Source organism: Arvicola amphibius, chromosome 8 (genome assembly GCF_903992535.2).
Source record: "Arvicola amphibius chromosome 8, mArvAmp1.2, whole genome shotgun sequence".
Classification (NCBI taxonomy): Eukaryota; Metazoa; Chordata; class Mammalia; order Rodentia; family Cricetidae; genus Arvicola; species Arvicola amphibius.
The window spans coordinates 61,050,784-61,067,276 of record NC_052054.1 but is presented as its reverse complement, the minus strand read 5'-3'; the positions used below and the strand labels follow the sequence as shown (position 1 = coordinate 61,067,276).

The following is a 16,493-nucleotide window of genomic DNA, read 5'->3' as shown; positions in this document are numbered from 1 at the left end:
ATAAACAAACAAACAAAATTTTCTGATTGAGAGCACATATCAAGAATGGATGGTCTATACTGTGGGAAAAGGTTCCAGAATGTCTAACACTGTCTTGTTTTGTGACTTGAGCCTCAATTTTGAATTGGAGACCTTTTTTCAGTTGTTTTTTGTTGTTTCCAATTTTATACATAGACAACTTGAAAGACTGAGAGGAAAATAGTTATGTCAAGAGAGACAGTCTGATGCAAGCTCATACATAACAGTCATTTAAAACATAGTAGCTTTCCTGTAACTAATGTAACTAACTATACTGGGGGGTCATTTTTAATAATTTCTAAAATAATTAAATTCCAACAGGTTAAGGAATCTTAAAGTTTTTCTAATCATAATGACAACAGTCTAAATAGAAAAAATTATTCAGCCAAGGGTCAAACAGTCACTAGATCAATAACCTATGTTCAAAGCTGGAAAAGCACACATTAAGGAACAAAAATATGTTCAGTAGAGAAGTACCTTTTACAGTGTTATGATAAATTTCTACAACAGTAGACAACATGATTATTTAAAGGCTGGGCATGATGTGACATGTAGTCCCAGTGCTCCAGAGGAGGCCACAAGATGGCCAAGAGGTGTTCAGAGTAAACCAATGCTACCTACTGCCATTTTGTCTCAGGAACCCAAGGGCTAGGGACAAAGCCTAGTTAGTGGTAAAGAGCTTGACTAACCATGTGAAAGGTCATAGGTTTGATTACCAGGACCACTAAATAAAAAGAAAAAAAAAGAAGAGAAAAGAAATGGAGATTAACTTTGCTATCAAATGACTACCCCTTTAACTTTCTTCTTTATAGGCTTATGTGAAAGATAAAAGTAAATAGTGGAAAGATCTGAATTCAATACCCAGAACCAAAAATAAACACTCCATCAGCTCAGGAAATAATTTAAAAAGCTTGAGGTTGCTTAAGATAGCTCACACCAAAGAGAACTTGTCATTCCTGCAAAGGACAGAGGATAGGCTCAGCGGAATCCCAGTGGATGTTTACACCACCTGTAACCCCCATTCCAAGGGATCTGATATGCTCTTTGGTCTCCATGGGCACCAAGCATGCACATGGCATGCATGTTTACATGTAGACAAAACACCCACAAAGTAAAATAAATATAAGAATTTAAATAAGTTTAAAAAAGAAAAAACTCTAAATGCATTCATTGGTAAAAACAATGGCATAACTGTCACAGAGGTAACTACTAATTTTCTATTAAATTTTGAGGCAACTCCTCAAATTTTAGAGGAATTCATGTCTTATCTTGTAAGCCCGGTCAAATGCCCATGTTTGGAAAGGTCATAAGCCCTAGGGATAACCTGCTGCTGACATCTTAAGGTGTCAAACTTCATTCTAAGCATTTAGGAATAGATGTATAGAGTAGCACTGTCTTAGCACATTTCAGAGAAAGTTCTGTTTGGAGAAGGCAACAATCAATGCAAAAACTCATAACTGCTCAAGTAACTGCTGAATGCTCAGCCCTAACGAGGACATTAACAAAACCACATCTGCGGCTTAAGGAACATGACATAAAAGGGGACAAAAGAATGTAGGAGTCAGAGGGTGGGAAGGAATACAGCAAAACACTGTGTTCTATATAAGACCTGGTTGTTATAAATGCAAACATATAGCAGTAGTGGTTATCTGCACAAGAACTGCACAAGGCTGGGTCCACCAACATTCAACCATAGACAAGAATGGGGTGATAAAGCTCCACCCTACCTTGGGGAGCTGTACAGGAGTGGTCCTAAGCTGTAGTAGTATAGTCTGGCAAATTGACCTTGTAACCTTTCATTCATGTTCATGAAAGCGACACTAATTAAATGCAGTGGAGCACATACACAAAAGAACATGACAGTAGAAGACCTGTTAGGAAGATGAAGGAGTTTCACAGGGAGGAGGATGTGAGAGAAGAATAGGGGGAGAGAATATGATCAAAGTACAATTCAATTGATCATAGTATATATTGTATTTGTATGAAATTATGAAAGACTAAATGAATCTAAAAAGAAATTAAAATAGAAAAACATTGACACAGCCGGGAGGTAGTAGCACACGCCTTTAATCCCAGCACTCGGGAGGCAGAGGCAGGCGGATCTCTGAGTTCGAGGCCAGCCTGGTCTACAAGAGCTAGTTCCAGGGCAGGCTCTAGAAACTACAGGGAAACCCTGTCTCGAAAAACAAAACAAAACAAAAAACCAAAAACAAAAAGCACTGACACACTAAAATAATAAAATAGCCCTACCCAGCAAAGGAAATCATCAACTGACAGTAAAGAGACAGTCCACATAATGAAAAAAAATTCTTTACTAGATACTCATCTGACAGAGGATCAAGTCCAGGATATATACACAAACCAAAAAGTACACGTAAGAACAACAAATAATACAATCTTTAGTACAAGATAGTTATCTTATAGGGGATCAATTCCAGGATAGAGAGAAAAAAAAAAAACACCAGAACAAAAACAATTCAGTCAGTAAATGGGTAAATAAATTGAACACACACTTTTCAAATTGAGAAATATAAATGACCAATGAATTAAATAAAAAATATTAGCATATTAGGGAAGTATAAACCAAAAGAAAAGTGAGATTCCATTTCAACCCAGGCAGAAAAGAAACCCTCACAAGTATGGTGGCATCCTCTATACACTGCCACAGGAACAGAATTCAGTATGAAAATTTCTCAGAAAGTTCAACATGAACTTCCATATAATTATACCTAACTCTGGGTATATACAGTTACAGCTAAAATACCCCCAGACATGTTTATCACTACAGTACTTTGAAAAACTAAGTTATGGAATCATCCTAGGTGCCTACGGGTGAACTTCAAAGAATGGCATTCACATAGCAGAGTTTCTTCCAGTGATAAAGAATAAAATCTGTGTTATTTGTAGGAATATGGTTTTAACTGTAGAATAAGTAAACTGTAAAATAAGTCACTGTCACAAAGTTGGGCATCACACACTTTAACATACCTGTGGAACTTAGGGAAGAAAATGGGACATGAAAGTCAAGTAAAAGTAGGACTACCACAGACATGGAATGGAAAAGGATAAGAAAGAGCAACAGAGGATGAATTATGATCAAAGTACACTGCATGCATATCTAAAAATGCCATAATAAAAGCTAATTATAATATGAAATTAATATATATTAAAAAGGGATAGATGACACATGAGATGCAGCATATTCTTAAGTAAAACTATATTAAACATTTACTGCACCAGGCTGGTGAGATGGCTCAGCAGGTAAAGATGCTTGCTGCAAAAATTGATGACCTAGTTTGGCATCCGGAATAATGGTGGAAAGAAAGAAATGATTCCCCAAATTGTCCTCTAACCACAATACCTTGACACATCCACACATCCACACATACATACAAAATATAACAAAAAATTTACTCTAACATAATTACACAGAAATGAACCCAGAGTACAAACATGAATAACTTCTACTTCAGAACAGAAACTATCATTTTATTTACGGTATTCATTTTATTTACAGATAGGAAAGCCAAATATCGAAAGTCTAGACCACATTCAACCATGCAAAGCACTGCTGATGTGAAATATATACATGAAAATAATACACACACACACACACACACACACACTTCATTTAAAGCAGCCCATTAAGATTAAGAACAAATTAAAAAAAATCATAGAATCAGACAATACAGCTTCAGAGTAGCTTTTAATACATTAATAAGGTATGCCAGGCTTTGCTGGCTCTCTGCACATGCCTTTTTGACATCCCTGTGTATCCTGGGTCTCTTTAAAATTCTTTCTAAAGCCTTAAATATGGTACATAATGTTCTCTTCCACATCAAATAGTTAAAAGTCATCATATTTTTAAGACTAAGTTCAAGCTTAGCCTCCTCTCTGAACAGTTTTCCTACTCCACCAATACATTATATAATCTATATAATTGTTTTTGGTACCACATTTGTAGACAGTACAAAACACTACAGTTTCTGTCAACAAGGTCTCCTCTTAGTTAGCAATTATAAACCAAAATTTTTCTCTCATTCTTTAAAAAAAGAAAACAATGTTTAATTTACATTTATGTGTGCATGTAAGTACATGCAAGTGTATGCTCATGTGTCCAAATAGGCATGAATGCCTTCCTTCCTTCCAACATGGTATTCCTAGATGTGAACTCAGATTGTCAGGATAGGCAGCAAACACTCAGTCATCTTGATAGCCTGCATTCATTAATTTATGTCTACTAACTAACAGTGTATCTAGAAACATAGTAAGAACAGAATAAGCAGCTGGTGAAATGTACAAGTTCAATTTGACCTTGCATATGAAGCAAATTATGAAACATTCTAGGAAATGTTTCATATAAAATGTTTCATAGGAAAATGGAAAGTGTCCCCCTTCAACAATGACTTCATTTACATACTTTAAATGCATGCTGGAAAGCTGAGAAATGTAAACTTCACCCTAGATATTCAGAAGTAATAAAAAAAAAAGAGAGATAGTTTTTCTGTATGGTTAATTCTGAAAAAAAAACTGAGTTAAATGTTTTTCAGTTTCATTATAGGTATTGGAGTAAGCTAAAAATTAAAATGAGTAAAGTGGTTTTATGTATCATAAATTTTAAAATAGCATTTTAAATTTGTATAAAATTTGAAAAAAATTCATGTCATAATGTGTAATAGATTCCATATAAATTAACCCAAGTAAAAGTAACTAGGTACTATAAAATTGACCATAGAAGTAAACACAAAATCCCTTATTTCCAAATAGCTAACCTTAATTCTCTAATTTAAGACAGTCTCTTTGCATTTGTAACAGTCTATATGATTTAAAAACTCTTATTAATAGTAATAATAGCAATTGTATTAACAGTAGTAATAGTAGTAGCAATAGTAAAATTAGTGGTATTAATAGTATTAATGAGTACTAATGGTACTAATTAGCAGTAATAGTATTAATAGTAATACCAAGCCAAATATTAACATCTACCACCTGAGTATTTTCCACATATGGGATGGCATTTAATGCTTATATCAATCCTTTATCATTCTATTAGTATCCCTTGGCATACAAAATGGGAAAACTAAGCTACTTAGAGATTCTGTTACCTCAAGTGTCACAAACAATGAGTAGAAAAGTATAAAAACTCGATTTCAAAGTCTCTGCCCCTTTTAAAATAGTATGTCATATCCCCTAATCTTTTAGCAAACAGGTTACTCACTCAATTTGTCTAGTACTAAAAATGCTTTGACATTAAAATTTGTGAATGAAATTATAACAGTACTAAAGACAAAACTAAAACTCCCATAATACACTTTCCATGTGTAATTCATCACTTTGAATAATATAACCAAATTACTGCACAGAATCAAACCACAATAATGTTTTCTGTCTTCTGATAAAAAAATAAAATATGAATGTATATCTCTGAACAAATGACAAGTGATTTGTCTGGGGAAACAGCTCAGCAGGTAAAGTACCTGGATTTGTAAAAAGTCAAGCACAGCAGCAGGTATTCTTAACATCAGAGCTAGTTCAGGAGCAAGGGTACATGTACATCATGGGCCCTGCTGGTCAGCCAATCTAACCTTAATGGATGAGCTCCAAGTTCAGTGAGGGTTTCAAAACATAAGATGGAGACTGCAAGACAACATCAATCTGATATCAATCTCTGCCCTACACACATGCACACACAGCTAAGCACACAGACACACAGACACACAGACACACACACACACACACACACACACACACACATGGTGGGGGTGGTCTAGTTAGATCTCCCCAGCTACAACTGTAGAGGCCCAAAAATGTGAACCTATTTCCATCTTCTTGGAAGGCCAGAGAGTTTTAGCTTGTTAAAAATTGTTGACAACAAATGTGGCTACATACCCTGACCCCTATAGTATGGTTCCTTAGTGTTTCTGTTATTAAGATGGCCCATACAGGTAGATCCATTCCATCCTGACAAGGTCAAGAAATTTAAGCACACTTTCTGCTCCTTTATTTTAAGCAAGAGGTTTGACCTAGGGAATGGTTGACTTCAGGATACTTCATCTAGGGTGGGTTCACTGCCTAACCAACCGGATGCTTTTCTCATGAATTAATGATTTGATGTCTGGAGTATTAAAGCAAATAACTGCTCTAGTTGTCCTTTGTATCATGTGAAAGCAATCTTTTATCTTCTTCCCCCTGTTCTACTGGGGTTTAAAAGTATATGAAAAATTAAACACAGACAAATTTCAGTACTCACTGGGACTCCCTCCTGGTACTATTCTGTTTTCTGTTTTATTATTTGCATTGTGTCTTTGTGCTCTTTCCTTATTTTTCTAATTAACTTATTTTTCTAATCTTACCTTACCCTGGTAAGTTGTATACTTGTTGAAGTTGGTCCCCAACATACAACAACAAACATTATTGGACAAGAACCTTAGAGGTGTAAGAGAGCTACACATACCTTTGTGGTAACCAATATCTCTCTAAGTAAGACTCAAGAGACACTCAATGATTGGGAAATCACTACTGGTATGGTAATCTAGCCAATCACCTAGGGTTAGTGAAGTCATGTATCTTGATGGAGAAACTATAATAGACATTTTACTAAACCAACATAATTCCTAACTACACTCTAAATATGTACACTTATGTTCATATACCACCCTTCCTCAAAGATACTTCCCTCTGCAACAGTGGGAGATCATTACAAAAAACCACAAGGGACTAAAATGCAGAGTACAAGTTATCATGTGTTCTCAGTCTGAAATGGCAGATCTACAACACAATTCCTGTACCTAAGGCTCAGGGATCATGGTAAAGGAGAGAAGGAAGACTGTAAAAACCAGAGGAACAGGAGATTGCTGTGAAACCATGTCTCCTAGAATATCTGAGATGATATACCTATGAAGTATATATATATATATATATATATATATATATATATATATATATATATATATATATGCCAAAAAGAGACCTGAACAAGGATGACATGCTAACCTGGAAAATGGAAATCTCATGGGCCTCAATCCTAGATAAAAAAACTACAGGCAACGGAAGAATGCTGAAAGTCCCCAATTGGTTAGCCAATGAAATAATACACATACAATTAATATACAGACGGAGCAATTTATACACACACACACGCATGCATGTGTCTAAAATAAAATAATTAAAGAAAATGAGGACATGAATTTGTGAGAAAACAAGAGGAGAAATGGGGGCATGATGCATGGGAAGGATTGGAAAGAGGAAAAGTAAGAGGGAAATAATGTAATTATTTTAGAAAAAAATCTAATCAGCCAATTATTTCAGATTAATTTGATTCTCAGTAGTTATTGTTTCAAATAGAAACTGGTCAAAAAATTTTCTTAATCAACAGAAATTAACATACAAATAAAATTCCAATATTTGAGTCTATTTTGCCACACAATGCTTAGAAATTTAGAAATATGCTTAGAAATACAAAATCCTGTAAAAACAACCATACAATTTCTCATTTAAATCTACATATTTCTTGGAGTAAAAATATTAACTACTGCAATTAAACAATTCTTTTAAATAGGAGCATCCCACTTTTACTACTCATTACCCTCAGTCCTGTAAGAGCCCACTGGGAAAGTATATGTGCCTCCTAAGTAAAAGCACTTATCTAGAAAGCTCATTACAGTAACAGGTCAGAGTGTTAAAGGATATTCTTGACTTAGTATGTGTCTTGGTACTAAAGCATACACTCAGCAGGTTCAAGGCTCTAGGTTTGAAGACCAATAATATAACAATAAACTAATTTTTAAAGAGCTTTTCATTAAAATAGTTCAATACAACTTCAAAACTTCAACTGTACCTCATCCTGAAGTTCATCACCACTTTTAACAGAAGCAAGCATGTCATACAAGGTACAGCAGAGATCTTCAATTCTTGGTGCTTCAGTCATTTCCTTTGAGGTTGCATTTAAGTACTTCTCAACTTCACACCACAAAAAGGTACCATTTGTCTTTTCTATGGGTTTGAGTTCTGGGGTGTAGTGCTCCTGAAAATGTTCATTCAAGAATTTCTTGTAGTCTAAGCTTATAGTTTTCTGGGCTTCGCCATTTACTGGCAATTCATCAAAGTGGTCCAGATCATGCATATCAAAGGAAAATGCTAAGTTTTTACCAAAAAACACTCTATCACTACACTGGTTTTCTGCCATCTGGACAAGAGCAGTCATATCATCTTGACTAAAATGAGAAATAATTCGATTAGTGGCATTACAAGCTGTAGTAGCAGATGACAATGGAAAGGGACCAAACATCTGTCTGATGGCTTTTGTCTCCATGTGACCAACAGAATCCGTCAAGTGAAATGTCATAAAGAGAAATGCAGCTCCACTTTCAATTTCTTCTCTCCCAATATCTGCTCCAACTATTCAAAAACAAAAACAAGGAAAAAGTATTAGCTCAATTGAATCATCAAAAAAAGAACAAGAAAGAAAAAGAAAAGATCCTTCCACTTTTTGATTGAAATTAATTTAGGACTAAAAGAGACCATTCCCAAATTTCCAAAGAACTACGTTTGATCAACAAAGGCCATTTTAGTTCAATCAACCATTCATTAGTCTATATTAAATACAGAAGCTACCTAATAAAAACACTTGCCTCTTTCTAAACATGAGCTAAACATTAATTTGATGATAAACTATAGTAAGATTTTAAAATACTTCAGAATTACAGACACTCAAAGGAAACCTCACATACTCATAGCTTTCTTTCCAATTTGTACAACAGACTTAAATGACAAGAAATAATTGCAGATAAACCTATACAGCTCTCATTCAAAACATTTCATAGCACCAGGATGTATGTGTGTGTGTGTGTTTAATACAAATCTAATTTACTATACCATACAATATGAAAGGACGCTATGTTAAAGCAGACAAAAAACTTCACAGAGGTAAATGTTCAGACCCTATTTTTAAAGCGTTAACTTCCCATATACAATTTTCTTAAAGAGAAAACAAATGAATTTCAAAAATTTCAGAGAATCTTAAAATAGAAAAAAAAGTTTAAATTTTCAAGAGGCCCTAACATCAATATAACCTATCTGAACAATATTGATAAATTTGACAATAAGCATTTGCATCTTCCTGAAAGTATAGCTGAAATCATCCCTCAAAATACTAAACAGTTTAGATAGCTGGGTCTTCCTACAGAGCAGGAACTGACCCCATCTTTTATTGTTTGGTTGTTTTCCTCCCGCCCTATTATCTAGTATATGTTTTCTACTCTAACTAAAAGCAATATCTTAATATTCAGGAATAGGTCCCTGCCAAATACCATGGAACCCATAAAGTCAACTACTAAGAAATCAGAGGCATGAGCCCAGTAGTTCAAGACCAGCCTGCGCAATGTAACATGACCTCACACCAACTGGTATTTTTTTTTTCAAAAAAATGACTTTTTAAAAATAAATTATATTGCTTAAAGGTTTGGGTTTTTAATATTTCTACAGGTAATTTAACAGTTGGTACTGTTGATAGAAGACTCTAAACATAAAATGGAATTCATGAAACTGGAGAGATAGCTCAACAATTAAGAGCAATGACTGCTCTTACAGAAGATGATCTACTTTTTATTCCCAGGACCCACAAAACAGCTCACAACATCTTTAACTTCACTAACCTCTACTGGTCTCCATAGATACTACATGCACATGGTACACAAACATACAGGTATACATGATACCCACATACATAAAACAAAATTTTAAAAATTTTAATGCAATTTATACCTATATCCAACATTTCAGCATGTAACATTTCTTTATAAAAATAATTTATTAAAACTTCATTAAGTTACCTTACTTTGTTCTTTAAAAAAAAAATCTTGCTCATGCTAAACCAAAAACTCAAGCATGAAAATGTATAAGAAACAACTGAAAATAAGTCATTAAACAAGACTCACAGCAATCCTTTATTTCACATTTTGCCCACTGCACTAGGTTCCCTGTAAGTTCCTAAACAGTAGATGTGTGTCTGATTCGATTTATTAAATAAATCTTAATGATGATAAACCACTTTAAAAAATATAGAAGAAACATGTTACATTACTAAATGTGGATTTAACTTAATTTTCCAATAGTAGGTAAGTTACTGGTAAAGTTATGGAACAATCTTGGAATAATATGGTGAATTTGTACATAATATTGTCGCGTGTTTTATATTGCTGTGAAGAGTCACCATGCCTCCATGCTGCCATGCTTCCCACCATGTTGGTAATGGACTAAGCCTCTGAAACTGTTAGCCACCCCAGTTAAATGCTTTCTTTTATAAGAATTGCTATGGTCATGGTGACTGATTAGTTAAGAGCGATATTCTGATTAATCCTAATCAGTAGCAGAGTCAATGAGAGAGGGAGGGAAAGCAAGGAAAAGAGACAGACAGACAGAGAGATCAACTGACTGACTGACCTTGGCATGGGCTATTGAAACCACAGAGCCCACTCCCAGGGACAGACTTCCTCCAACAAGGCCAATATCTTCTAATCTTTTCAAACAGTGCCACTCCCTGATGATCAAGTATTCAAATCTAGGAGTCTATAGGGGCTATTCTTATTCAAACCACCACAGTTACCATAAAAGTACTATTAACATGTATGATAAGCAGGAGAAAATTCATGAGTTAACTTTCAATAGGGAAAAAAATTATAAACTCAGATCAAATGCAATGTTTTCAATACATCTGACCTATGTAAAATAGGTCAAAGCACACCTGTAAAAGCACATCCCAAAATGCTTAGGAAGAGTCAAAGTGTAACAGTCTTTCTCAGGACCACTTTTACCTGGCAGAGAAAAAGCAGAACTGAGTTTGGCTAGCTGGCGCTCTCCTAAATATTAAGAGAACCTTACTACATAAAACATTTAATGTTGCAGGAGGTCCTTCTATCTATGTGTTGCTTTCATTAGTTAATAAAGGAATTGCTTTGGGCCTATAGCAGAGCTGTAGGGGAACAGAGTTAGGCGGAGAAAACTAAATGGAATGCTCGGAGAAAGAAGGCCGAGTCAGGAAGATGCTATGGAGCCGCCAGAGTCAGACATATTGAATCTTTGCCAGTAAGCCACAGCCACGTGGTGATATACAGATTAATAGAAATGAGTTAAATTAAGATGTAAGAGTTAGCAAATAAGAAGCTAGAGCTAATGGGCCAAGCAGTGATTTAATGAATATAGTTTCTGTGTGATTATTTCAGTTCTGGGCGGCAGGGACGAACAAGCAGCTCCTGCAACAATTTAAAATTTACTTTTTTCAATAGCCTTTCCTTGTAGTTAAGACATTGTTCAAAAAAGTGAAAAATTTTTAAAATTAAAATATCTATCAAGACTTGTGCCCTTATATGAAAAGCATTAAAGTTAAAAGTAGTCAACAAAAAATGAGTTTTCTAATGAGTTAGAGCTTCATTGATCAGTAAAGTAATAAATCTTTTATGTTTATATTAATAGTGAACTGTCCAATGCAGTAAAATTTATTTTGCTTTGTATGTTATGTTCAAACTTAAAATGATAGTTTTACCATTTGATAACTGATCTTCACATGTAAAAATTACATTATAATTCTGAACTGTTTACTTAAATTTGTTCCATTTATCTAAAAAAAGACAGTAAGACAAGCAACTCTGTATAAACATGCTTACAAAAATTGAGATTAGGTGCCAGTGCTGGATTTTGTAATTACATTTTCTTTTAAAAAAACATCCAAACACCAGCTTTCCTAGAATACTACCTACATACCAAAGTACATAATCTGATAACTAAAACTATCTAGAAATTACTGATGTTCTTTCATTCCTGAATACTGGCAAATCCTCAATTTACAACTGTTTTGCTAAATTTTAAGTAATCTAAATTTCCCATTTATACATCTGAAAGCGTTACAAAGTTCTCTTATATCTCATAACTATTTGCAATGTTATTTTATTATAGTTTGTAAAATGGATCCACATATAACATTTTACTTTGAAATACTTAAATTACAACCTACCTGACCAAAGTTGCTTCTCTATAAATCTTTTACTGCTTTGCCTAGGGGTACTTCTCTGTTCCTTGTACAACTACACTGTGGGCACATGTTGCTATCAAAATGTTCATCACAAACAGAACACTGTTTGCTAACCTGATGTGGGACAATCGTCTATATTCTGTCGATTATATTTTAAATAAACGTTGATTGGTTGGTAGCCAGGCAGGAAGTATAGGCAGGAAAACCAGATAGGAAGTAGAGGTGAAGCAATGAGAACAGGAGTACTCTGGGAAGAAGGAAGCTCTTTCCACAGTACTGCCCAGACCAAGGAAGAAGCAGGATGTGACCTGCCCCGCTGAAAAAGGTACTGAGCCATGTGGCTACAGATGAGAATGGGTTGATATAAGTTAAGAGTTAATAAGAAGCCTGAGCTAATGGGCTAACCAGTTTATAACTTACATAGACCTCTGTGTGATTTTCTTTCGGATTTACCGGCTGTGGGAACTAGGTAGGACAGAAACCCCAACAAGAAGGTCCTCATGTTACAGAATGGCGCCCACGTGGACAACTGTATCCACATAAAGCCTGAGGCAGATTGGGAAGTATTCTAGAACAAAGCAACAGCATTGCGCATGGTTTCTTGGGTTTGCTCTGCTTGTTAGGGGCAAGCAAGCACTCTCATCTAAGAGAGGCTTCCTGACTTAGCTTTAGCTGTAAAGCTTTGCAGCTCTTTTAAGAGGTCCTGCCACAAAACACTTAAATGGTGCTGATGAAAAGCAGACCACATGATTTTTGGTTTTCAGCCATAGCAGGAAAAAAGTTGTGCTATTTTAAAATGCCGGCTTTCTGGGCCGTCCTGCCAGTGCAAACTCTGACTCTTTGAGGCAGGAGATCCAGCTACAGACAGAGCATTTGATTGTTGTTTGTGAGCACACTACTGCAGCTTGCTTGATGGCAAGGACCTTGAAACGCCACAGAGTTGTGGCAATAAACATGGCTAGAGTCAGTACCTCTACCATGAGGCTGGAATCGCAGAAAGCTAAGGAATGGGCTGGATCCAGCTGTCAAAGCCACAGCTTTAATCCTACCCATATTGTTTGGTAAATAAAAGACTAGTGCAGTCAGAAAAAGAGAGATATATAGTAAAGAGAGATTCAAAGAAAAAAATCAGGGCAAACCATACATTTTGTATGTTTACTATTATTTTTTCAATATTCTTAAAATACAGTGTGACTGCCAAAAATATCATAAATGTCTTCACATCATACTGTTTCCCCTAGACTCATGCAAACTCAACTTTCCTACTATAAAACTTAAGAAGATAAGAGGCAAAAACATGCATATCCTTTACTTTTCAGTCTAACAGTAAGGGCATTCTATTCAATACTATAGTTGATTATAGAACAATAAGACTTAAATGATATACTAAAGCCCAGACACTAATTTTTTTATTTGATGATCACAGTCTTCAATTCAAAGAAATATAATTGAAATACTCACCAATATTTTGGTAAGGAAGAAAATTATCAACTTCAGTATATAAAGATATAAACTCTCTCTTCAAAGAGATGTCCTGAGAAAACTTATCAACTGATTTGCCAAAAGAATCTATGTAAGACTCCAAAATATACAAGACACTCAGTCCACGCTGAGCAGAGAGAAGGAACAAGCACAGTAAGATCCTAGTATCAAAAAAATTACATCCTGATAGCAATTAAATATAAACAAGAAAAATATTATGATAAATACTATGCATATTAAGGAGAGATGTTCAATAAAAAAAAACTACAGCTAGGTAGTGCTGGCACACACCTTTAATCCCAGCACTCAGGAGACAGAGGCAGGCAGATCTCTGTAAATTTAGAACAGTCTAGTCTACAGAGTGATAACCAAGATAACCAAGTCATGGCTATTACACAGAGAAACCCTGCCTTGAAAATAAAAAAAAAAAAAAAAAAAAAAAAGCACGAAAAGGGGGAGGAGCATCTATCTCTAGTATGGTAGGGAAATATTCCCAGTACAGTGAGCAGGATATACAGTTCTCCAGACACAGGCATGGAAATTATGAGGAAGTGAGAGAAAGTCACCAGTCAGCAGCTTATTGGGGAAAGCAAAGATAATTTGGAGAAGGACAGGAATACATAAGACAGAAAATGAGGTCAGAGTTCTAAACCTGATGAATTTGAGAAAGATAGAACTACAGAAGCATTAACTATCAAAAATTTAGAATGACACCACGCATCCAAATGTACTTAGCTTTGTTTGTAACTGTTAGAGAGTAAGCTTGCATTAAATATCAAGTATTATAATTTCAAATAACAATTGTCTGTAAATATAGTCAACTAATGAGATTGTTAGTAAAAATTGGGAGCTGAAGCGGTCAAAGTACAAGTTATATTCTCTTCTGCACAAGGTGGCCACCTGTTGAGAGAATGAATGACTGTTTGGAGCAATTAATTGTATACAATTGGTTGTGTACTTCTATCCCTGCCACACCGTCCTACATTCATTAACAGATAAGACTGTCCTATTTGCAACTGGGAATATCTAGTGGGAAACTGCAGACTTTTACCATATATTACTAATGTATATGGCAAAATCTAACATATAAGGAATCTATTTTAGAACCACATTGGTTTTGTTAAGGACTATACCGATTTGTTTTGCAGCTTGCAGTATATCTTTTAAGTCTTCATTTATACTTTGCATTTTATTCTTCTCTAGTTTTTCATTCAAAAATTTGACTATCTTCTTCCATGTGGGGCCCAAATCTAAAACTTGTTCATGAAGTTTGGATCGTTTCAGCTGAAAAAGAGAGTATAACATAGAAATATTCTGGTTAAAGTTTCTCTCCAATACATTATTTGTCATGTATAATTTGCATTACATAATAGCTATTTTGCACTACCCAGAATTCAAAGTTGTATCTACTCAAACATAAATCAATTATTCTCAAAAGGAACATAGTTTAACAGGTCACAAATTGAGCTGTGCAAGGAAAAAATATTTTAAAATAAATGTTTACTATTTTAATTATAAAACGAGATCATTCATATTCCAAAGTAGGAAGTTCAATATTCCTAAGCTGACATGAAAATATTCCACCATATCCCTTTCCTATTCTGTTTGTTTTTAATACAGTTTATAATGATTATAAAAATATGTTTCGACAAAAGGCATTTGAAGACTATTAGAGTCCCCTTCTTAGTCAGCTCAACACATTTAAACAGCACTGTTTTCCAAAGTATGACCAGAGACCTAAAGGTTAGATATTTCTATACACACTCTTTTCTTGAAACCATAAATCTTTTCCTTCTCAAGAATTGATCACAGAATGCAATAAAAATTTCATGTCAGATCCCTGGCTTTGATCCATAGATAAAAGTCATGAATCAATCTAACAAAATAAAGAACTGGTGAGTCAAGCAAAGAACTGTAACTTTACTCCTGCTTGCACTGACGATGCTCATTATTCATTACTTTCCTGCTTCAATTTTATAATCTCAAGTAAGGTTGGGCAATTTGAGTTAAGAAGAGAAAATAATAAGAAGAGAAAATATAGGAAAAGGTATATTTGAAATAGACTGGCCATAAAATGACCTTAGCTGTTATAATAAGGTCATAAGCACAATGATTCATTTAACTTTCATCTCTACTTTTGTATATGGTGAACACTATCTGTGATTTAAAAATCACATTAAAACAAAATTTACTAAATATGTTATTTTCCATTTTCGGATAGCAAAAGTATTTAAAATACTACAATAATAAATAAAATGACATGGGGGAAAGGTATGTAGTCTTTATGTTTTTAAACTGCAAAAATCTTTTGTATTATCACTAGTTCAGAATAATTTGCAAGGCCGTAGGAAGGTAAAAACAGAAAACAAAGTATATTAATATTCATTAAGAATATATATTATAATTTTTTTAAAAATATTTATTTATTATGTATACAATATTCTGACTGCATGTGTGCCTGAAGGCCAGAAGAGGGCATCAGACCTCATTACAGATGGTTGTGAGTCACCATGTGGTTGCTGGGAATTGAACTCAGGACCTTTGGAAGAGCAGGCAATGCTCTTAACCACTGAGCCATCTCTTCAGCCCTATATATTATAATTTTTATATTTATTACTGTGAGAAATGTAAAAATCATTATGAAGACTGTTTTATTGTCTGACACAATTCTGCATTATTAGCAGGAAGTCTACCAAAAGACTGGTAATAAAAAATCTTTGCTTTCTGAGTGAATCTTTAGGTGAAGAAGTTAACTGTAACACTGTATAAAGCCTGCATCAATGAAGTTTAAGCCTACCAGAAAATAATGTTACCACTCCGCAATACAGTCAACTGAAAAGCCAAAAAATTTTTTTAAAAAGCTACTTTAAATTTTTCTTTTAAAGAAGAACATTAAGGTCTTCGTAAACTGCCTCCTATATTCCCACATACAATAGATAGATCATGAGGACTATAATCCTTGATTATG

General features: G+C 34.5%; 1 protein-coding gene across 1 annotated transcript in view; it reads right to left on the bottom strand.

Moving 5' to 3' along the window:
• Ascc3 (activating signal cointegrator 1 complex subunit 3) overlaps window positions 1-16,493 on the bottom strand; it is a 293,210-nt gene that overhangs the window by 261,894 nt on the left and 14,823 nt on the right. Inside the window, exons 3-4 of the mRNA XM_038339034.1 lie at window positions 14,659-14,809; window positions 7,856-8,415 (exon numbers count right to left, since the gene is read on the bottom strand). Coding sequence (XP_038194962.1) covers window positions 7,856-8,415; window positions 14,659-14,809 — 711 coding nt within the window. The remainder of the gene's footprint in view (window positions 1-7,855; window positions 8,416-14,658; window positions 14,810-16,493) is intronic.